The sequence below is a fragment of the Peromyscus eremicus genome, chromosome 23, assembly GCF_949786415.1.
Source record: "Peromyscus eremicus chromosome 23, PerEre_H2_v1, whole genome shotgun sequence".
NCBI lineage: Eukaryota > Metazoa > Chordata > Mammalia > Rodentia > Cricetidae > Peromyscus > Peromyscus eremicus.
The window spans coordinates 14,287,125-14,311,229 of record NC_081438.1 but is presented as its reverse complement, the minus strand read 5'-3'; the positions used below and the strand labels follow the sequence as shown (position 1 = coordinate 14,311,229).

Genomic DNA, 24,105 nt, shown 5'->3' with positions numbered 1-24,105 from the left:
TTGATTATATGGCAATCTGTATTTGTAAATAAAATTCTCTTTAAAATATATTTTTAGCTATTACTAATTTTGGTTGTTTATATTTTTGAAACACATTTTTACTACATTTATTTATTTATTTGGGGGCAGGGGATGAGGGCATACCGTGGTGTGTGTGGAGTTCTCTCCTTCCATCATGTGAATTCCTTGGAAGCAAGAATCTTGAAACCACTGAGCCCTCTCTCTGGCCTGTTATTGAATGTCTGTTTAGAACCCGTCCTCACTCCTTTCTGTTCTCGGTGTATGCACATTAGGGCTGACTTACTGGAAGCTGGAGGAGAAGGACTTATATCACTCTTTGCCTGAAACTTTGGAGAAGATGTTTGTACCGTCCTCCCCAGAAAGGCCACTGAGCGAGGTAATGCAGAGCACCCCGTGTGTGCGTGTGTGTTTGTGTTTTATGATTGAAGGTAACTTCGCCATCGTAGCTTTTTACATTTTTGCATTCATCTTCTGAAATGCCGGGGAAAGCATAGGCTTGAGAGTCAGACTCTATCCAATTATATCTCATCTCATTTCCTATATAATCTTAGAATGGTTACTTCAAAATGGACTTAAGAGAGGTGTGGTAGTACATTTCCTTAATCTTAGCACTAAGTATACTGAGGCAGGTGGATCATTGTGAGTTGGAGGCAGCTTGGGCTACACAGTGAGACCCTATCTCAAGAAAACAAAACAAAGATCCAGGCTGGGGAAAGAACTTGGTCAGTAAGAGCTGCAGCCAGGCAGTCTCTGGGGCCGCACCGTCAGTCAGGCTGAACCAGTGGGGGAGTTCCAGACCAGTGAGAGTCTGTCTCAAAAATAAAAGTGGATGGAGCACAGGATGTCCTGGCCTTCATATGGATAGGCACTTTAGTGTGAACACACACACACACACACACACACACACACACAGACACAGATATTCAAAACCAACAAGTAAAAATGCTGAGCTAATGTTTTTGGAATTAAATTAAATGTTTCTTGCCTACTATTTCTTTCCTTTCTCTCGTGTGTGTGTGTGTGTGTGTGTGTGTGTGTGTGTGTGTGTGTTAATTTCTTCCCTTTCCCTTTCTCTTAGACCTGATGGTTATTTGTGTCCTTTCAAAATTCCCACTGGATGCATTTGTAACATAATTATGAAGCATTTAACTTACAATATTTTCTTTAAGAAATATAGATATTTGGTATCTTTTACCTTTTTTAGACAAGGTTTCAGGTAGTCCCACCTGACGTTCAACTCAGTGTAGCTGAACGTGACCCTGAACTCTGATCTTTTTGCCTTGCTCTCAGGTCTGAGATCCTCGGTGTATGTGGTCTTCCGTGGCTATGCGCGTCTGTGCTCTGGTCAAGTGATGAGGAGAGCACACTGGGGGCGGAAAGGCCTACAAGCGATGGCATTTGGGGATGCAGCTCAGATGTGGGGCTCTTGCATGTGTAAAGCCCTTGCTTGGGTTGATCCCCAGTACCACAAAACAAAGACACCCCCCAAAAAAAACAAAAACAAAAACAAGGAAACACAAGAAAGAAGTAAACACACACACACTTAAATAAATAAAAAAAGAAAAAAGCCATGTGTGAAAATAAGGTAGAGACAGATGGATCCCTGGAAACTCAGTGAGCATTAGCCTGCTTGGCATAATTGTAGCCCAGTGAGAGACCCTGTCTCAAACAAAAGGTAGACGATGCCTAAGGAATGACACCAGAGGTTGCCTCTGATTTACACACACACACACACAAAACACATGAACACACGCACAATTATTAGTTATTGATTTCTGATAAATTATGTGTATTAGTGCATGCCTATAGTACTAACTAGCTGCTTGGGAGGCTACAGTGGGAAGATCACATAGGTCCAAGAGTTCAAGACCAGCCTAAGCAACAGAGAGATCTTGTTCACACCCCCAACTCAAAAACCAATGTTGCCTTTGTGGGGGCTTTGTTTAAACTATATGGTGGTTGGGAAGATGGCTCAGCAGGTAAAGGTACCTGTCACCAAGCCTGACAACTTGAATTCAATCTCTGGGTCCCCTGTGGTGGAAGGAGAGAACTAACTCTTCAAGATGCCCTGGCACATGCCTGTGAGTGGACACACATGTACACGTAAGATAATGCATAAAGTTAATACAGATTTTAAAGTTCTTTTAAATACCTGTGTGTGTGTGTGTGTGTGTGTGAGAGAGAGAGAGAGAGAGAGAGAGGGAGAGAGAGAGAGAGAGAGAGATTTTTTTTTAAGGTGTTGATCTTGATGTCAGATTTTTTTCATTGTTGATAATACCATTTAAATGATTTTGTTTCATATCTTTTAAGTGTAGTAGCAGTAATGAGGTGAAGTGACTGTCACTGTCCTATCCTGGAAAACAAAGTGACAACAGGCAGTTTCTTGAGGGGGACCTCCCCCCTGCTTCCAACCCCAGTCATCCATGAGTGTCTCTTTAGCCTCATCTGTCCCCGAGAGCTAAAGCCCACTTTCCCGGCAGCCAGCGAGTCAGCCTGAGCACCACGGCCTCAACTCGATGCTTGTCAATCTTGCTTCCAGGCCCTGAGTCTCGAGCCAGCCATACACATGAAGCCAAAGGAGCAGGCTGCGGGAGTTCGGCCCCATGGCTTTCTGAACGCTCTTGAGGACAGAATATCCTTTTCCCCAGACTCTGTTCTGGAGCCAAGCCTGTCTAGTCACTCTGACATTGACTCGTTTTCACAAGCAAGTCCTAACGTTTCTCAGGTATCTGGGTTCCCCAAATATCCTTCAACTACGAAAGCGTCACCTGTGGACACTTGGAAAAACCATGCATTCCAAAGTGAAAGCAGGACCAGTTCCACGATCCCTTCACTCTACACCATCACTAGCAACGACATCTCAGTCAAAACTGTAGATGAAGACAACACTGTCACAGTGGCTTCCACCTCAGTCAGTCAGTCCCAGCTTCCAGGTACAGCCAACAGTGTCCCAGAATGCATTTCATTGGCTTCCCTGGAAGATCCTGTGATGTTGTCTAAGTATGTATTTCAGCGACTGGCTTATACTGTTACTAGACTTGTCATGTCTGATTGAATGATGAAAGTGATTTCTATTGGACCACAGTGAAATATAAAATGAAATATAACCAGTGTTTGTTAACACAGTATGACAGCTGTGTTGAAGTGAAAGATAAGATGTACTTTTGAAGTAGAGGCAGGTGGGGTCTCTGGGAGTTCAAGGCCAGCCTGGTCTACATAGTGAGTTCCAGGCCAGCCAGGGCTACACAGTGAGACCCTGTCTCAAAATCAAAAACAAAGGTGTTGACAAAGGCATCCTGTAAACTGGAGCTGATCAGAATGCGTCTATGTCTAGAGCATATGGGGCATCCGTTGTGTTTTCCGGGGTGGGTGGAGGAGCAGGTTGTACCCTGGCTATGAGAATGACTGTGGTGTGTGTGTGGTAGCTACTATTCTCATCACTGACCAAACCACCCGGCCGTAGCAGCATCTAAAGGAAAGAAGGGTTATTCTGGCTCACAGTTTGAGGGGACATAGTCCATCCCAGTGAGAAGTCATGGTGGCGGGGTGGCATGCATGAGGGTCGTACCGTGTCTGCAGTCAGGAGGTACAGAGAGATGGCATTGGTGCTCACCTTGCTTTATCCTCTTTGTCCTTCTTACGTAGTCTGGGACCCCAGCCCATGGACTCAGAGTGGGTCAGTTAAACCTCTGGGAACACCCTGACAGACACACTCTGTGTCTCCTAGGTGACGTCTGTCAAGTTGACAGTGAGGATGAGCTGCCCCAGGTCCACCCCTTTCAGTTAGCCCTGAAGCGTGTGGATGGAGGTCTTTCCGGGTAGAGGGTGCACCGTCCTAAGGGTCTCTTTCCCTCCTCCCGACAGAATCCGGCAGAACCTCAAGGAGAAGCACGCACGGCACGTAGCGGATCTTCGAGCTTATTATGAAGCAGAGATAAATAGCTTGAAACAGAAACTGGAGGCAAAAGACATTTCTGCCGTTGAAGACTGGAAGAAGAAAAATGAAATTCTTGTGGACAGGTGAGACTACGTGGAGCTCGGGTTTCTCCAACTTGCGTAGATTGCTTCCACAAAGTATATCATGGTGTGGTATAAAATGCTGTGAAAAATGTGTGCTTTGCATCTGCAAATTTACCATCAAGACATGAAGAAGTAGGACATGTCTAGAGACACAAGGGATCTGTTTTAAAGATTTGAACTAACCTCGTTAATTCTCTAATAACTACACAAGTCATCCCTTTTATGTGGATACAATTCTGAAGGAAGTGGAGTTAGCAAATGAGTAGTAGTATCATTTGTGGGATCTTTAATACTGTGGAGTTCTAGGAAAAGAAAGAATCCTGGATGTGGGCTGGGGAGGTAGCTAGATAGCTAAACAGGGAACACTCCTCCCACCAAGCCAGGAGAGCCAAGCTTGATCCCTGGGGCTCACATGGTGAGGGGGAGAGCTGACCTCAAAAGTTGTCCTCTGACCTCTACACACACTGTATGCACTAACACACACACACACACACACACACACACACACACACACACACAGAGACATGCACACACCCAGAACTCAGAAACAGAGGCAGGTGGATCCCTGTGAGTTGGAGGCCAGCCTGGTCTACAAAGTGAGTTCTAGGGTAGCTAGAGCTACAAAGAGAAACCCTGTCTCGGGGGATGTGGGGGAAGATGAAGAATTCTGGGACTTTGGTGGCTGGGAGTGTAGCTCTTGGGTAGGAATATTGGGCCTGTGTTTTAACCCTAGCTTTATAACAAAAGAAAAAGAGAATGTGGCAACTTTTGTGTGTGGCAATTCTAAGTATTTTTTATGTCCTTGTCATGAGTAACTTTCAAGTACTACTGTCCTCTTAAGTCTACAGAGGCAACTTCCGAGAGTTCATGGACCTAGGTGTGGCCCCAAGTGTTCAGAACATGGTTTTTAAGGGCAGAGATCTCATCTAGGAATCTCTTTTGGCAGCTGCAGAGTAAGCAGTTTGAAGCAAGCAGTTTTAACAGAAGCGAAGATAAACAGTTAGCTGAAGTAGGTTCCATACAATCAAGCAGTTTTAACAAAGGCTAAGATAAGTTTGCTAGGACATCCTGACCTTTGGTTCCTAGAACAGAGTTGGGTTGTTTTCCATGGGATTCTAGTTAAACCTGGAAACGGCGGCCTCTGGAAGAGGACGAGATGGAGGAACCTTTGCACTGTTCTCCCATCACACTCTGGTGCCCTCTTCTGGACTCTGGATACTTGTGTACACATGTGTCTCTCTCTCTCTCTCTCTCTCTCTCTCTCTCTCTCTCTCTCTCTCTCTCTCTCACACACACACACACACACACACACACACACACACACACACACGGCATATACACATGATTAAAAATAAATCATGGGGCTGGAGAAGGCTTAGCAGTTAAGAGCACTTCCAGGAAACTCCCAGCACTCTCCTGGCAGCTAATAGCTGTCTGTAATTCTAGTCTCAGGTGATCCAGTGCCTCCCAGGCACTGCAGTACCTCTGTGCTAAACAGATGTTCATGCAGGCAAAACACCCCCACACAAAAATAAAACCTCAGAAGAGATCAGTTAAAAAAATAAATGCTAGGGCTGGAGAGATGGCTCAGAGGTTAAGAGCACTGACTGCTCTTCCAGAGGTCCTGAGTTCAATTCCCAGCAACCACATGGTGGCTCACAACCATCTGTAATGAGATCTGGTGCCCTCTTCTGGTCATACATGCTGTATACAAAATAAATAAATAAATCTTTAAAAAAAAAAATAAAATAAATGCTAGCATGGTGGCACACACCTTTAATCCCAGCATTCGGAGAGGCAGAGGCAGGTGGATCTCTGTGAGTCTGAGGCCAGCCTGGTCTACAAAGTGAGTTTCAGGACAGCCAGGGCTGTTACACAAACCCTATCTCGAAAAAACAAAAAAAAAACAACCATTCATTCTTCAGGGCTGGGGAGATGGTTCTGTTGGCCAAGCGCTTGCATTGTAGTCTGGAGGACATGGGATTGATCCCAGGGCCCACGTTAAAAGAGCCGGGTGTGGTGCTGCACTTGTAATTCCAGTGCCGTGGAGGTGGAGACAAGGATCCCGGGGCTCACTGGCTAGCCCGTTCAGCCTAATTGGTGAGCTCCAGGCCAAAGAGAGACCCTTTCTCAGGGGAGGTGGATGGCATTCCTGCAGATGACGCTGATCTCTCCAGCTTCGACACACATGCATACATTTAGTAAAAAGAACAGTGCATTAAAGTGGAGTTTGAAACATCTCAGAAGGACGCTGTGCCCTGACTCCAAATAGCCCAGCTCTTTATATCCTGGACATGTGTGTGTTCAGACAGATTTTTCCACATTAACATCAAGCTATTTTGTGCAGTTTTCTCTGTTTTAAAAATATAAAATTTAAATATCAAATTATGTATAACAAATTCACTGTTTTAAGTGTGCAGTTCAGTGGCTGAAATCTATTAAGATTATTATGTAGCCATCAAGCATCATCCATCTCCAGAACCATTTCCCTCTTGCAAAGCAAACTCTGATAGAGATGCTTGCTGCCAGGCCTGGCAACCTGAGTTCAATCCCTGGAAACCGCATGGTGGAAGGAGAGAAGAGGAGATTTCTGCGAGTTATCTTCACACACACATACACATGCTCTCTAAACAAACAAAAAAAAGAAATAAATGGGAAAAAAAACAACCCCTGAAATTCTGGTCTGGGATTGCAGCTCAGTTTGGAGAGTGCTTGCCTAGCTTGTGTGTGATGCTGGGTTCCATCCCCAGTAGGCACTCCCCGACTCAATGTCAATAGAAAAATGTTGGAAAAAGAACAGTGAAAAACAAAAAGCAGTTAAGAACTGAAGCCCTGTTCTCATTAGACCATTATCCCCACCCCACCTCTTTCCCCCTGGCACTGGTTACCTCTGTCCTGTTTGTCTCTGAATTTGAACATTCTTCTAGTGGAATCACAGTATTTATCTTTCTTCTTCTTTTTCTTCTTCTTTTGGTGCTGGGAATGGAACCCAGGCTCCTGCAGAGGCTAGGGGTGTGCTTTGCTCCTGACACGTAGTGGCAGACTTATTTCACTGGTCCATGGTATTAGAATTCCCTCTTCTTTTCCAGTGGTGGTGGCGCACACCTTTAATCTCAGCACTTCGGAGGCAGAGGCAGGCAGATCTCGGTGAATTTGAGGCCAGCCTAGTCTACAGAGTGAGTTCCAGAACAAAACCAAAAGAAAAAAAAATCCCTCTTCTTTAGGGTCTAGTAATCTTCATCATACACAAATGCCACATTTGAGTTTCTGCTGAGGGACACAGTTCCGCCCACCTTTTCATATTACTTGTAGGAATGTATCAGTTTAAGTTCAAATCTAATGTTTCCATTTTTTTCTTTGGCATTGGTAATTGAAGTCAAGTTCCTATGCTGTTACAAACTCCTTCCTCTTGGTATTTCTTAGGGCTCTTTCTAGATCATTGTTTTACTCGGTTATTTTTAGATACTAGACTATCTGGGACACACTTGTACAAAAGCAGCATCCCCGGCCTTAGCTAACATCGGAGAATATTCGCTTATATTCCATGTCGGCAAAACTCTTGGGTTTGTTTAATGCTCCTAAGCGAAATTATTTTGTTTTCTCACTGATTCTAAATCTGCTTTTCTTAGATGTGGCCAGTTGGATAGTGCATTGAATGAAGCTACTAGTCGTGTGCGAACACTTGAGAATAAGAATAATTTGCTAGAAATAGAAGTGGTAAGTGCCTGTTTTCTGGGGCTGGTTCTAGTGTCCTAATGTGTAAAAGGTACGCATCACCACAGTTTTTAATTTTACTTACTGGATGTGTACATAGGAGTGTGGAAGCTTTTTAAAAAGCTTGTAGCTCCAGCTGTCCTAGAACTCACTCTGTAGACCAGGCTGGCCCTGAACTCACAGCATAGAGGTCCACCTGCCTCTGCCTCCCAAGTGTTAGGATCAGAGGCATGCGCCACTACCCCTTGACTTAAACTTTTATGCTTTTATTTTCTCTTCATGTATTATAAGTTTTATTTTTATTTTGTTATTTTTATTTTTCTTAGACAGGATTTCTCTCTGTGTAGCCCTGGCTGTCCTGGAACTCACTCTGTAGACGAGGCTGGCCTCTAACTCACAGAGATCCACCTGCCTCTGCCTCCTGAGTGCTGAGATTAAAGGCGTGCACCACCACTGCCCGGCAATAAGTTTTATTCTTTATATATTACCTTATAAGCAAAATTTTGGTGGAAAATACCTGTCTTGTTCTGTGCATTGACTCTGCTTTAGTGCCGAGCCCCTGCTGGGTGGAATTCAGGTCCTCACCACGCTGGGCCAGTGTCTAGTAGCGGAGTCACCCGGCCCTTTGTTGGCTTGTCTAACTGATAAACTCCACCACAAGCTTAGGGACTAGTATCTTGTTAACCTTACATTCCGATGCTTTGTTTAGAGATGGGGCCTCGCTGTGTTCTAGCTCGGCGTGGTCTTGGACTTGTGACCATAAGCAGTCTTTGCAGTTCAGCCCTCCAAATCAGTTAGACTGCAGGCAAGAAGCATTGTTTCCAGCTTTAATCTTTAATTTTGGCATCCTGTGGCCAGGCACCTATATGGTATTCTAGAAATCACCATTGAATGAATGTTAACATGTGAGATACATTTTTAATTTTGTGTTTTCATAGAGTAGATGAAGTCCCAGCCCCCACATATTAATGTTGAGCAGTATATTCCAGTCACAGTTTCAGAATTCCTCTGATGTTTGTAGTTATTTTTTCTTTTTTTTTTTTTTTTTTTTCTTTTTTTTTAAAGATTTATTTATTTATTTATTAGGTATACAATGTTCTGCCTGCATGTTATCCCTGCAGGCCAGAAGAGGGAGCCAGATCTCATACTAGATGGTTGTGAGCCACCATGTGGTTGCTGGGAATTGAACTCAGGACCTCTGGAAGAACAGCCAGTGCTCTTAACCTCTGAGCCATCTCTCCAGCCCAGTTATTTTTTCTTAATTAGGTTGATCCACAGACAGTATTGCCTATGCAAGTCCTGGAATCATTGCACCCCTATATACTTGTTTTCTGTCTCTACCTTTGGATAATCTCATGGAGTAGTTCCATTAGTCACAACAAAATGTCAAAGTAGCGTATTTCCATTTGTATGTTTTGTTTTTATTCTGATGTCCATAATTTATTAGCTAATACTGCGGCACTGGTTTCACCTGGAATGATCTCTGTCTTCACTGTGTAGAGTGACTTGAGAGAACGCTTCAGCGCGGCCAGCAGTGCCTCCAAAATTCTGCAGGAACGAATCGAGGAAATGAGGACGAGCAATAAAGAAAAAGATAACACCATCATCCGGCTCAAGTGTCGGCTGCAGGACCTGGAAGAAGCATTTGAGAATGCTTACAAACTCTCAGATGACAAAGAAGCTAGGCTGAAACAAGAAAAGAAAATGTTTCAGGATGTGAGTACCACCCCGGAGCCTCCCACTGTGGCGCTTCTGAGTCCGCTGTCAGAAGCAGCTTGAGGGAGGAAGGGTGGATTTTGGCTTCCAGCTCCCGAGGGCTGGACGGTCATGATGGGGACGCCACGGCTGCAGCAGGGAGCCTGGCGGCGGCGGGAGCGGGAGGCTGCGTGGTCACGTGGCCTCCACAATCAAGTGGAGAGCGGGGCTGGAGAGATGGCTCAGCGGTTAGAGCACTGGCTGCTCTTCCAGAGGTCCTGAGTTCAATTCCCAGCAACCACATGGTGGCTTACAATCATCTGTAATGAGATCTGGTGCCCTCTTCTGGTGTGCAGGCATAAATGCAGAACACTGTATACATAATAAATAAAATCTTATAAAAAACAAAAACAAAACCAAATAGTCCCCTTTCTACTTCTGTGTCATATATTTGTCATATATGTGCACACACATGTATTTGAAAAAAAAAAAAAGAAGTGGAGAGTGAGCAGAATGTTCTTCCAGGCCATAAAACCTCAAGGCCCGGAGCTGGAGAGATGGCTCAGTGGTTAAGAGCACTGGCTGCTCTTCCAGAGGACCCTGGTTCAATTCCCAGCACTCACATGGCAGCTCACAACTGCCTGTAACTCCAGTTCCAGGGACCCTCACACAGAGATACATGTAAGTCAAGCACCAGTGCACATAAAATAAAAATAAATTAAAACAAAACAAACCCCAAGGCCCAGCCCTTGTGACTCACTTCCTCTAGGAAGTCTCCACAACCTTCCCAAACAGTGCCAACAGCTTGGGGACCAGCTGTTCAAACAGAAGTCTGTGGGGGCCATTTCACATCCCAACTATAGCTGGCCAGAAGTAATGTCTGTAGCTAGTGTACTCTGAAGACTGAGACTCGAACTCAGAGATATCCTCCTGCCTCTGCTTCCCGAGTGCTAGGATCAAAGGTGTACTCCACCACTGCTGGTGTGGTTTTGTTATTTTAAGAACCATTTCCACACTTTGGGCCATAGCAGTGTGTTCTGTGCTCATCTTGGGCCTTTCTGGAACTCTCACTGTGTAGGTCTGACTGGCCTCAAATTTGCCATCCTTCTGCTGCAGCCCCTGATTACTGAGATTACAGGGTGTACCACCATACATATTTTTAGATAATATGAGGGGTTTTGGCATTGTATTTTATGCTATAGAATAAATGTAGGAAAGTAAATATGAATTTTATATAATAAAAAATTTTAAAAACAGTCCAAATACATTTTACTATTCTGTTGAGGGCTTGTATTGCTATCATTCTGTTTTGCTTTTAAAATAGTTTCATACTTAAAAAGCCTTCAAGCATTTTATCGGGAACTGTCCCATTCCTTTTTCCAGAACCACTGGTTCTGTGTTGGCCTTTCTTTCCTGACGTTTACAGTTTGTTACAACTCTCTGTTTTCTTTGTAGCTCTTGGGAGAGTACGAGTCCCTCGGAAAAGAGCACGGGCGTGTAAAGGTAAAGTGTGTGTGTAGGGGTGGTTCTGATCTGGGTTTTCTGTAAAGACAAAAGGCCTGATCCTCTCCCCATCCCTCCATCTGGAGCTGTTTGATCCAGTCCATGCATTTACCCTTCCTGCGTCGATATCTTTATTTTCAAATGTCTGCCCTACTTGACCGACACCTTTGTGAGCTCTGCTAATTTACCAGATACTATTGAATGTCTGTTGCATTTGATGTGAATTGACATGAAACTAGGCAGAAGAATTTAAGTAATGCATAGGTTTAGATGACCAGTTAATCCCTGTACACATAAAGTTAACATTTTCAAAGCATTACTTTTTAATGGAGTAGTAGGAGTTTGTCCATCATGTCTGAAATCATAACTGAAGCACTGTTGGCAGTTATACATCTGAACTCAGTGAAGCCCCACAGTAAGTAAGCTGTAAGTGGTTCCAGCCAGTCTGTTGCATGCAGTAGAGGATTTGGGGTTTGTAAGGTGAGTGGAAAGGTCTGTGTAGCTACAGCTAAGCCTGGGTTCAGAAACAAACCGCACAGTGTCTGAATTATCACTGAAGTTTTTGTTGTGCCATGCTGCTAAGCCTTCAGTCACGTTTGTAGCTAAGATAGATCCATCTTAAGGTGGGGTTGCTTCTAGGTAGGCAGGTAGTGGGCTGCATCTGTTAGAGTCCCGGTGTAGGCCAGTGTTGATGCTGTCACTTCTTCCTTGAGTGGCCGCCTGGATCGGTTCCATGCTGATACCATCCTTGCCGAATTCATGGTCATTAGCAGCTGGCTCTTTAGCCTTACATCAGCTTTATATTACACATTTTAAAGTGAAAGTTTCCAGCTGCATGCTTATCTTCAGTTATGTAAATTCTTTCTCCCCCTAGGATACGTTAAACACAACTGAGAACAAATTGCTTGATGCACACACTCAGATTTCTGATTTGAAAAGGTAAGTGTCCTACTAATAGAACATGCTGCTAATTGTCCTTTGTGTTGTATTGACAGCGGGGAAAATAAACTCTCTCCTGAGGCTGTTTAAAATAGGGAACTAGTTTTATCCCAATCCTTGGACATCTGTAACCAGAGGCAGAGCTTTTTATCCCATACACCCGATTATACCTGGCAGTCGCTTCCCAAATTACCACTCAGAGGCTTATATTAATTATAAGTGCTGGCCTGGTGGCTCAGGCTTATTACTAGCTAACTCTTACATTTAAATTAACCCATATTTCTTATCTATGCTTTGCCATGTGGTTTGTGGCTTGTTACCTCATTTTCTGTATGTCTTGCTTCCTCAGCAGCTGGCTGGCGTCTGCCCCAGCACCGCCCTTCATCTCCATCCTCAGTTTGATTGTACTGCCTAACCTTATCTTGTCTCACTATTGGCCAAAACTGCTTTTTTATCAGCCAATGAGAGCAACACACATTCACAGCATACAGAAGGACGTCCCACAGCAGACACAGAAATACATTTCAGTTCAGGAGATTGTTTTTTTTCAATTTATTTATTATGTATGCAAAGGGCGCCAGATTGAATTATAGATGGTTGTGAGCCACCATGTGGTTGCTGGGAATTGAACTCAGGACCTCTGGAAGAGTAGCCAGTGCTCTCAACCTCTGAGCTATCTCTCCAGCCCAAGGAGATTCTTAAGTGATTAGAAATATTGGTGGTTAAGCCTCAGGTGCATGCATTTCTCCAGACATTATGCTTTTTTTTTTGTCATAATGAGAAGTCGAATGGTAATTACTAGAAGCACTGAGTTATTCTTGTGCTCCAAAAGAAAATGAAATTCTCGCTATGTTTGTGGTAATGTGCTTCCTTAGAGACCTGGCTTGGATCAAGTGTAGTGGCACATGCCTTTAATCCCAGCACTTGGGAGGCAGAGGCAGGTGGATGGCTGTGAGCTTGAGGCCAGCCTGGTCTACAGAGTGAATTTCAGGACAGACAGGGCTACACAGAGAAACCCTGTCTTGAAAAAAAAACAAAAAACAACAACAAAAGACTTGGCTTGGAGACTGTTAGTGATCTGCCTCGCTTACCTAGGTAGCAGCAATCTTAAATGATCCATATTGCAAATGATTATAAATCTCTAAATTAGGGCTGGAGGGATGGCTCAGTGATGGAGAGCACACTCCACTCTCCCAGAGCACTGAGTTCCGTTCCCAGCACCTGTGTCAGGTGCTTCCTCCCTTCGCCTCTCTGTGCCCGCACCCATGAGCACATGCTTACACACAGACATGTACACGTACACATTATCAAAACTAAATCTTTAAAACTGAATATCTAAATTGGTTTCCATGCATATCTTTAATAGTTGTGTTTGGATCCAGTAATACCCATGTTTAGAAATTGACTGCAATCTGAAGGATTTATACAGAGAAGAACAGCCAAGTGTCTAGATTTGCCGCCTGCCTGACTCATTCACTCCTTCCACATTGGAGGGATTACCTGTCAGGTTAGAGCCCTTCTTTCTCAAGCTTGGTGGCAGTCCCTTCATGTTTCAAAGGAAGGAAAGAGGAGCAGACGAGCACTTGTGCACAAGCCTCATGACTTGAGTTCCATCCCCAGACCCCACAAGGGGGCAGGAGAGAACTGACTCCTGAGAGCTGGTCTCTGACTTCCACATACACCTGCAGTGGCTGGCTTATACTCACACACTCGAGCACACATTGAAATGAATGAGTCAAATTAATATATTAAAAGAGAAGGAAGGCCAGGCTAATTGGAAACAGTTGGCTGGGGTAGGTATCTTCTGGTGAGAGAGTCAAGGGGGGACTTTTATTCTGAACATGGCACAAATGAGATGAACTGCCACCTCATCACTGGGGTGACAGTTGTTAGGAGTAGTTTAGCTTTTACCTCTTAAAAATTAGGATGCGTTTTCTAAATTTAATTTGTACCCTGCATGCTTCATAGACACCTGCTTATTCTTTTTTCCTTAGTTATAGTCTAGGAAATGCTGCTTTGCAAAGGCCAGTGTACTTGCTGTCCTGCTGATTTCCCTGTTCTGTTTTCCCCTTTTCCTTATCTTTTAGGTTTTCAAAGTTTAGTGGTGCCATTTTACTCTGAAGGAAGTTTCTGTTTTGTTTTGTTTGTTTGTTTTTCCGAGACAGGGTTTCTCTGTGTAGCTTTGGAGCCTGTCCTGGATCTCACTCTGTAGTCCAGGCTGGCCTCAAACTCACAGAGATCCACCTGCCTCTGCCTCCCGAGCGCTGGGATTAAAGGCGTAGGCCACCACCGCCTAGAAGGAAGTTTCTGGACAGTAGGCTATCATTGCCTTCCTAGAGGGACGATTAAGAAGCATCTGGTATAAATAAAAAAAAAAAAAAAACTAGCTAGTAAAAAAAAAAAAAAAACTAGCTAGTAAGAAGCATCTGGTAGTTGAGCTGTGTTTTCCGCCTGTGGCAGTGTGTTTCATGTGTCTCTCTGCTTTTGACCAGGATGATCTCCAAACTGGAAGCTCAGGTGAAGCAAGTGGAGCATGAGAATATGCTGAGTCTTCGTCACAGCGCTAAAGCTCCCACGAGGCCATCGCAGGCCACGTAAGTCACTCAGAGTGTCCTTGCAGCGAGAAGTAGTACATGCCTCCAGTGAGGCCCTCTGCTAATTAGAAGCCAGGACTAAATAGCCTTATGGTCTTAGATGTGCATTAAAGTCACAGTGGCTGGATGTCATTCGCATCCCTACGAAGAAGCAATTTTGAGGCTAAGAAAAGCACAGAGTCAGGTGGGCGTTGTGTTCTTGATGCTGTCCCCAGCACTCTCCGTGTGACCATAAGCACATCCTGACTTTTTTAAGACCTTCTTTTTCCATGTAAGCATCTGCTAAAAAAGATGTATTCCTATTGTTTTTTTTTTTTTTTTAAAGATTTATTTATTTATTATGTATACAGTGTTCTGTCTGCATGTAGGCCTGCAGGCCAGAAGAGGGCACCAGATCCCATTACAGATGGTTGTGAGCCACCATGTGGTTGCTGGGAATTGAACTCAGGACCTCTGGAAGAGCAGTCGGTGCTCTTAACCTCTGAGCCATCTCTCCAGCCCCGTATTCCTATTGTTTTTAATTATGTGTCTGTGCGGGTATGTGCACTTGAGTTCAGAGGCAGGTGACAGATCCCTGGAGCTGGAGTTCCTGGAAGCTGTGAGCCACCTGACTAGGGTCCTCAGCAAGAGCAGTGAGCACTCTTAACCTCTGAACCATCTCTCCAGCCCTAAGCAATTTTTAATTGAGATCGCTCTATTTTTATGTCTTTTCAAGAGTTTCTTCCTCATATTTGCCATCATTCTCCTGCTTGGCAAGATCTGGCTTTCCACTCCAGAATCTTTGTGTCCTTTGTTCCTTTGCTGAGGTAAATGCCCATATGGACAACTGTGCCCTTAACCCTTTCTCCACATTCACTCTTCAGGCATGGTGGCACACGCCTGTAATCTCAGCATTTAGAGACAGAAGCAGCTGGATCTCTGTGAGTCTGAGGCTGTCCTGGTCTACCTAGCAAGTTTCATGCCAGCCAGGGCTGCATAGAGAGATCCGTCTCAGAAAAAGAAAAGGAAACAAAACATTGAGTGTGGGAAGCAGCCTTGATTTGGTTGATGGTTCCTGCTTCAGTCAGAACTGCAAAGGGGTGGAACTTGATTTTGGTACTGCCTGTCCAGTGGCAGCTGCAGAGGGAGCACAGCTCATTACCTGTAAGAACAAGGACACTGGACCCGAGAGCGTTTTTAAAGCCGTAGCACAAAACCCCACACGTTTTTCTTCTGTTGATGGAAAGACCTTTGAGGATAGATCTGTATTAAGCTGTGGTTTTCTGTTTTAGTTCTTTCAGAATTAGCTTTACTGTAATCTTTTCGGTTTTGGGACAGCCCTACTATATGTAGCCCTGGTTGGCCCTACACTCACTTTGTAGCTCAGGCTGGCCTCATGCTTGCAAATGCTAAGATTACAGGAATACACCGCCCGGCACAGTGTTACTGGATGACACCTTTACAGAGAAGGTTTTTAACTATCACAATTCGGTTTTTAATTATGATTTTTGTATAAAGTATATTAGTAATTAGATCATTATTTCATAATGATGTCTGTCAAAAGAAATTAAGTTGTGATTCTAACCTTTCTAAGCTGTAATTGTCAAAACACTTTCTAGATCTTTGTTGAGTAATTATAATAGAAGATAATGGATTCTTGTATTTAAAAGAGTTAGGTCCTGGAGAGATGATGTAGTAATTAAGGGCACTCATGACTCCAGAGAACCCAAGTTCTTCTCAACATCCATGTTGGCAGGAAACAATTGCTTGTAACTCCGGCTTCAAGGCATAATACACCCACTTGTGAACTCTGTGGGAACTGTGTACACAAGCCTACACAATCACACAGTAACCTACAATTAAAAAATAAAAACAAAATGTTTTTAAAACTCTTTCTTAAAAAGTAGAGAAATATTAGGACCTATGATATATCTCAGCAGGTAAAGACAGTTGCCACAAAGTGTGATATCCTGAGCTTGAACCAACATAGTGGAAGGAAAGACCCAACTCCTAAAAGTTGTCTTCTGACCTTCTGACCTCCACATGTGAAGCATGACATACATGTGTACCCACCCCCACAATAAAAACATTGAAGAAGTCTGAAAAGAGAAAAACTAGCCAGATGTGGTGGTGTATGCCCTTGCAGCCCCAGCTCCTGGGAGATGGACAAGGAAAGGTAGCCGTCCAGGTCATCCTTGGCTACACAGTCTGATAGGATACCAAGTCTGGGCTGTGTGAGACCTTGTCTGAAACAAATAAAAACACAAACCAAAGCAAACAGTAGGAACCCAAAATAAAACTGAGTGTCTGAGAAGAAGCAAAAGGAGAGGCATCAGGTTGAGGGCTGGAGCGTCCTTCTGTGGGTCGGGATGCAAAGTGCCAGGATTGTGAGAACGATGCTCGTTCATATTGTTACAGGCGGGAGGCGGAGTGTGTGTGACATTCAAATGCCTACTCCAGTGACTTCTTCCCACCAGCGAGGCCCCTTACCCCTAGGCTTCCATAATCTCCCAAACAGTACCAGTGTCTCAGGACCGGCTGTCAAAGCACATGAGTCTGTAGGGGATGTTGACAGTTACACCATGATACATGGCCCGGACAGTCACCGCAGGAAGTTATGCAGGTGAAATTGTGAAATTGTAGATTGTGGATTGATCGTGCATGACTTTCTAAGCCATAGTCAGGCATTTGCATTTTACCCTTGAGAATCCTCTCAAAGATTTTCTTTTATTTTAGATTTTTTGGGGCAGTGTCTGTCTGTGTAGCCCTGGCTGTCCTAGAACTTGCTATGTAGACCAGGCAGGCCTCAACCTGGTCCTCCTGCTTCTTTATCCTGAGTGCTAGAATTAAAGTCATGTGCCATTGTGTCAGGCAAAGATTTTAAAGATCTATTTTGTGTGTTTGTGTGTGTGTGTGTGTGTATGTTGTGTCGTGTCCATTTGCCATGGTATACTATACATGGAGGCTAGAGGATAACTTCCTGGAGTCAGTTCTCTGCTTCTACCTTTACATGGATTCCGGGGCTCAAACTTAGGCCCTTAGTCTTTTGAGGTAAATACCTTATACGTCAAGCTGTCTCCCTGGCCCCTGAAGATTTTTGTATAAAAAACAATTCTATCTGACTTTCGCCTTTGTAAATTTCTTTTCGTTTCATTAAAGAGATGAAACAGGAAAGCATGGAAACACTGACATGCGTTAGGCCATTTTAGTGTGAGGAGAGTGGGTTTCTGGGTATCTGGTATCTGTGAGAAGGAGGCCACGGAGGTGGCTCAGTGTACAAAGGTGCTTGCCACCAGGTCTCACACCCTCATGGTGGAGGAGAGAGCCAGCTTCCACAAGTCGTCCTCTCACTTCTACACACACTGTGGCGTGTCTGTGCACACACAGAAGAAATAAATGTAATACGAATTTTTAATTACAAGAAAAAAGAATTTGAAAGGTTATGGAGGTGGAATCCACAGAACGTTGTTGTGTCTCGGCTGGTGAGGCAAGAGATCGAGAACAGCAAAGCTGCCATGTGTTGAACTGAGGAAGAGATCAGAGTGCCTGGCATGGGAATTTTTGCTTGGGACTCACCTAGACTTGAAGCAGAAATCAAGTGGGCAATTGTAAACTTAGGATTGGAGATCCAAACTTCTAGGTTGGAATTACAATGTTGGAGCCAATGATTTGCCAGCAGGGCATACAGCTACAGAGTTGATAGGAATTGAGTGTCAGTGAGTGTGGGCGCAGGCCAGAGCTCTCCGGAACCCTGCTTCTGGTTGAGTAGAGGAGCTTGGCAAAGGAGCCTGTGAAGCAGCTGCTGGAAGTCAGGAGGGAGACTGAAGCAGCCACAGCCACTCAGTGCTGCTGAGACATCGGGCAGGGCGGGAACTGAAAAGGCCGGTTGGGTCTGCAGGCTGGAGGCTGCTTTGACTCTTAGAGTGTGGGTAGTAGAAGTGTCTGAGGTGTACTGAAGACAGCCTACACATCCAGCAGCTGGAAATGCATATGTTGTGATCTGCTTACTCAGGGTGGCCGTGTGGGAAAGGAAAGACTTGGCAGGATGTAGCCTTTAGGCCAAAGCCAAGCTACGCCATCATTTTTTGTGATGAGTATTGTAGCTAGAGTTTTCCTGCCTGGCCCACAGTCAGGACAAATCTCTATCACCTGCCAGTCCCACAGCCTCAGACCCGACCAAGTAAACACAGAGACTTATATTGCTTACAAACTGTATGGCCGGGCCAGGCTTCTTGCTAACTGTTCTTATATCTTAAATTAGTCCATTTCTATAAATCTATACCTTGCCACGTGGCTTGTGGCTTACCGGCATCTTCACATGCTGCTTGTCATGGTGGCGGCTGGCAGTGTCTCTGACTCAGCCTTCCACTTCCCAGAATTATTCTCCTCCTTGTCCCGCCTATACTTCCTCCTGCCTGACTACTGGCCAATCAGTGTTTTATTTACTAACCAATCAGAGCAACACATTTGCCATACAGAACATCCCACAGCAGTGTATGTCTGAGGAATTTTAAATGTTTGGATAGGGCTGGGGCCTGTGTGGCTCAGTTGGTAAAGCACTTGCTTTACAAGTTCAAGGACCTGAGTTCAAGCCCCAGAGCTCACAAGAAAATGCTAGGTGTGTGGCTAGAGATATGGCTGCTCTTCTGCTCTTCCAGAGAACCTGGACTTGATCTCAGCACCCACATGATGGCTCAACTGTTCTAGGGGAGCCGACGCCCTTTTCTTGTCTCCAGGGGCCCCAGGTATGCATGTGGTGCACAGACATACATGCGGGCAGAACACTCATGCATAGAAACTAGTAATACATTTTAAAAATGTCAAGTGGGATAGTGTCTCTCTTAATCCTGGCAAGTTGGAGATAGGAGGATGCCTGGTACTCCCTGGCCGTCAGTCTAGCCTAATGGGTGAATTCTGCACAATGCCAGGCCCTGTCTCCAAGGAGGTGGACATCCTTTTTGAGGATGACATCTGAGGTTGTCCTTTGGCACCCATGTCAAACACACACACATGCATAAGAAATATTTGGGGCTGGATGTGGTGGTTCACGCCTTTAATTCCAGTATTCAGAAGGCAGAGACTGGCAGATCTCTGAATTCAAGGCCAGCCTGATCTCTGTCGTGAGTCCAAGCCAGCCAGGGCTAAAGGGCTATATTTTGATGTTGATTTAAGGAAGAAAAAAAAAAATCAAAGCAAATTGATTCATTTACGTATCATAGTCCTGCTTTTGCAGGACAACGAAGTCGAGCAGTTGGTGATGAATATTGTTTGTCCTGTAAAACCTAAAGTAATATTTTTTTTTATTCTTTTGCCTTTTGTAGAAAAAGGTGTTACAAATGTCTCATCTCGACTATCAATTTGTATTAATTTTAAGAGTGTACTATAGAACAATACAAAACTGGTTGAGGGAGAAATAGAATACTTCTTTTTCTTTTCAAAGTGCTGGTGACTGGGGCTGGCGAGATGGCCCAGTGGGTAAAGGCCCTTGCCGCCAAGCCTGAGATTCGAACCCCGGACCCACGTGGTGGAAGTAGAAAACCGACTTCTGCAAGTTGTGCTGTGAGCTTCTCAAGTGCTCCATGGCATGTTCATGCCCCTCTAGTACATCTGTAAATAAAGTCAGTTTCTGAAAAAGAAAGCCACAAGTGTTCATTTGGGAAATATAGTTTACTAGGGTCTTTGTATGTCAAATGATGAGTCCACATTGTAAGATAACCACGTGTTCTTTTAAGTCTATACCAAGTTAAGTTGATGTGCTTTCCAGGTAAGCTGTAACTGTTTCTTCTGTTATTAGTAACCTGAAAATATTACAACATAATCGTTAAAGTGCTGGTGTTGAGACCCAGGGCCTGGAAAACGCTTGATAAACAGTGTTACTAATGAGCTACATCTTTCTGACCCGCAATAGGAAATAACTAATACCAGCTTCAGCATCTACAATAGTTCTGAGTATCTCTTGGGATCTTATGAATGCAATCAAAGTCCTAAAATCGTGTGCGGAAATGTTAAGTACGAGTTGAGAATAATGGCTTCTGTGAGCAGGGAACCTTAGGGCTGACGAGGCTCAGCAGGGCTTTAAGTGTGTTTGTAGGGAAAGTCTAAGGGTGTAGAACAGAGTGAAGACCATGCCCAGTATCAGTACATTGAGCATTACCTGTGTGTCCATCCTTGCTTGAAACCTTTAAAAGAAATTTGTACATTTTAAATTGTGTGTGTGTGAACATGCACTTGCCACTGCTTATGTGTGAGTCAGTTCCACCACGTGGTGCTGGGGGCAGACTCAGGTCTCGGGGTTGGTGGCAAGCTCTCTTACCTTCCAAACCATCTCGCTGGTTGTGTGTCTGTCTGTCTGTCTGTGTGTGATTTTTATTTTAATGAACAGGAAAAATAAAGGATGAGTATTCAGAATACAAAGTTCTATCACAACTCAGTAAGAAAGAGAGGATTTCCTCCACAGAAAAATGGTAAAGGGATGAGAAGCTGCACAGAAAAAGGAAGAAAACAGCCAATAGCAATGAAAAGATGCTCACTGTCCTAAGAAATCAGGAAACTGCCAATTCGAAGAATAGCATGTACCGTTCCCGTCATTAGACAGGCCAGACTTACTTTGTTCCAAAGTTTGGCAGAGGTGAAGGAAAGAACTCAGACCCCAGGACGACCGAAGGTGATGGGTGCACCCCACATTTCATGCTTGTGTCTTTAGAAATGTAGGTCACTTCTTCCACAGGTTACTTGTAGCATTGTTGAAACAGCATCTACCACCAGGAGACAAAATCAGACTGGAGAAGTGACTGACAGCTCTGAACACAAACATGAATAAATCATCAACATACTGTTGCGGAGAAGACGTATTGAAGGGTGTGGATAGCATGCCCTTGTTTAACAAACGCAACTGTACATATGTATACAATGTTATGTCTCACAATTAAAAACAAATATGGCCAAGATCTAAGCATCTGTTAAAACCGAGAGTAGGTAGGTGGGTGCTTGTTGTATTCGCTGTAATTTTCTAAGAATGTTTGAAATGTTTCTTAATTTAAGAATTGAGGGAAAGGGGCTGGGGTGTTGCTGTAGTAGAGAGCCTGTTTAGCTGTGCACAAGGCCCTGGGGCCGGGCCCGGCTCTCAGAGAGGAAGGACTCCTAGTGGGTTAGGTATGAGAAGAGTAGAGAGGAAGGCAGTACGTTCTCTTAGGGGTTTGCTTCCTCAGTGGACCTGAGGTTATCCACTGACAGAAGCCACCATGAAGGGCTCTTACAGAAGCAGAGCTTGCTGGTCAAGGGGAGGGCATGTCCACTGAGGATGGGGTGCAGGGTAGCACAGTTAGGTGACTGTTTTCCAGCAAAGCTCAGCCATGGGAGTGTGGACAGAAAGTCAGGTCGCTGTTGTTAGTCAAGCTGGGGGTTTCCATGCTGGTCAGATGTGAGAGTTGGGAGTCAGGGCTATGATAGTTAAGGTGGTGGCCGCACATGCCAGAGTGGACCGAGGAACTAGTGAAGCTAGGATTGATTGGTGAATGGGGTCATGCCACTGGCTGGTTGCTGGGATGATGTTTGGCAGCAACAGGAACAGAGGTGGGAGAGGTATTGGGGTGTGAATTTCCGTAGAGCTGTGACCTCTGATTATGACGGAGTCTGGCCATATCCTTTGAGGTGGATGACTGAGGAGACCTAGTCTTTGGGTCTAGAGGTCAAGGATAGCTCTTGAAGTTGCCTAGTGTGGTGGCGACAGCAGGGCTGGAGATGAGATAGGTTTGTGCTGGTTAATTTTGTCACCTGACAGTTGGGAACCTCAACTGAAAAAGCTACCTCCATTAGATTGGCCTCTACGCAAGCCTGTAGGGCGTTTTCTGATTGACATTCATGTGGGAGGGCCCAGCCTACTGTGGGCAGTGCCCTCTCTGGGCAGGTGGACCTGGGTGTTTCAGAAAGCTGGCTGGACTTGAGCCTGGCGAGCAAGCCAGGAAGCATCATTCTTCCGTGATCTCGCCTCATTTCCTGCCTCCAGGTCACTGCTAGAGTTCTTACCCTGGCTAAGTAGACCAGACTGGCCTGGAACTCGGGGACCTGGCTCCTCTGCCTCCTGAATGCTGGAGTTATTATCATTCACCTTTATTTATTTATTGTTTGAGTAGGTGATGTGAACCTTGGAGAAGCTAGGTTTTAAAAAAATATTATCAGGCCAGGCGGTGGTGGTGCACGCCTTTATAAAATTACAGCACTTGGGAGGCAGAGGCAGGCGGATCTCTGTGAGTTCGAGGCCAGCCTAGTCTACAGAGTGAGCTCCACGATAGTTAGGGCTACACAGAGAAACCCTGTGTCGAAAAACAAGCAAAAATGATCACTTGCATTTTATTTATTTATCATCACATGCGTTTGTGTGCATGTGTATGAAGGTCAGAAAACAACTTGCAAGGGTCTGTTCACCCTTGTGTGTGAGTCCTGGGGATGGAACTCCATGTACAGATATGGAGGAAGTGACAGTCTAAACACTGCCACTGTTAATAGCCACCCGAGGATCTGGATAGGAGCAGGAGACTTGTGACTGCTGCCTGGAGAATGCAGTCGTGTTTGTAGGGAATGGGCAAGCCGCTGTGCGCTGTCTCCTTACTCGGAGCCAGTGTAGACAGAAGGGGACTCGGGTGTGCTAGAATGCAGGTAAGTGGGCTGTGTAGAGCCGTGAGTACCTGACTCTTCTCTATGTTAGAGGAAGGTTCAAAGTTCAGTTGACTCCTAAAACCTTAAAATAGGTGGGTGGTGGCGCCATGCCTTCAATCCCAGCACTCTGGAGGCAGAGGAAGGTGGATTTCTGAGTTCAAGGCCAGCCTGGTCTACAGATTGAGTTCCAGGACAGCCCAGTGCTGCACAGAGAAACCCTGTCTTGAAAAACCAATGAAATAAAACAAAACAAAAACCTTTAAGATACTGCGAGGCGTGGTGGTGCATGCCTTTAATCCCAGCACTTGGGAGGCAGAGGCAGGCGAATCTTTGTGAGTTCAAGGCCAGCCTGGTCTACTAAGTGAGTTCCAGGACAGCGAGAAACCTTTAAAATAAAATTCATTTTTTAAATATAGGTTGTCCATATGTGGTTTCTAAGTCACTGTGCAAATATTTAAGTCAAACTTGGAAATGGGTTGTTCTGACATGAACGTTCTAAGTTGAAGTGCAAGAGGCTGGAAAGATGGCTCTGTGGTTAAGAGCACTGCTTGCTCCTCCAGAAGACCTGAGTTCAATTTCCAGCACCTGTATGGTGGCGCGTAGTTATCTGTAACTCCACTCCTAGGGCATCTGATGCCCTCTTCTGGCTTTGTTGGGTACCACACATACAGGGACAAAGCATCCACCCATGTTTTATAGACATACATTTTCTTTAAATTGAAGTGCAAACTTTGTGATGCCATGGAATGCTTCTTATCTCTACAGCACACTAGCAACCTCAGATGTGAGTAGGAGGAAGTGGCTGATTCCAGGAGCAGAGTACTCCATTTTTACTGGGCAGCCTCTGGACACCGGGGACAGGAAGATAGATAACCAGCTGGAGGAAACCCGTGTTCCTGGGTGAGATAACCACTGAGGCCGGTTGAGGAGTGCTTTCATAGAGATGCAGCTGTCTCCTCTAGAGGAACTAGTCAGAAGTTGGGCT

General features: G+C 44.8%; 1 protein-coding gene across 7 annotated transcripts in view; it reads left to right on the top strand.

Annotated features, from left to right (window-relative positions):
* Positions 1–24,105, top strand: part of Mphosph9 (M-phase phosphoprotein 9) — a 57,284-nt gene that overhangs the window by 19,692 nt on the left and 13,487 nt on the right. For all 7 annotated transcript variants that reach the window (XR_009375923.1, XM_059249594.1, XM_059249590.1 and 4 more), the window contains exons 8-16: positions 294–397; positions 2,561–3,021; positions 3,886–4,041; positions 7,671–7,758; positions 9,256–9,471; positions 10,906–10,953; positions 11,828–11,892; positions 14,385–14,486; positions 23,886–24,020. Coding sequence is in view for 6 of the 7 variants with exons in the window: in XM_059249594.1 (XP_059105577.1) it covers positions 294–397; positions 2,561–3,021; positions 3,886–4,041; positions 7,671–7,758; positions 9,256–9,471; positions 10,906–10,953; positions 11,828–11,892; positions 14,385–14,486; positions 23,886–24,020 (1,375 nt within the window). In the remaining variant the exon portion in view is untranslated. The remainder of the gene's footprint in view (positions 1–293; positions 398–2,560; positions 3,022–3,885; positions 4,042–7,670; positions 7,759–9,255; positions 9,472–10,905; positions 10,954–11,827; positions 11,893–14,384; positions 14,487–23,885; positions 24,021–24,105) is intronic.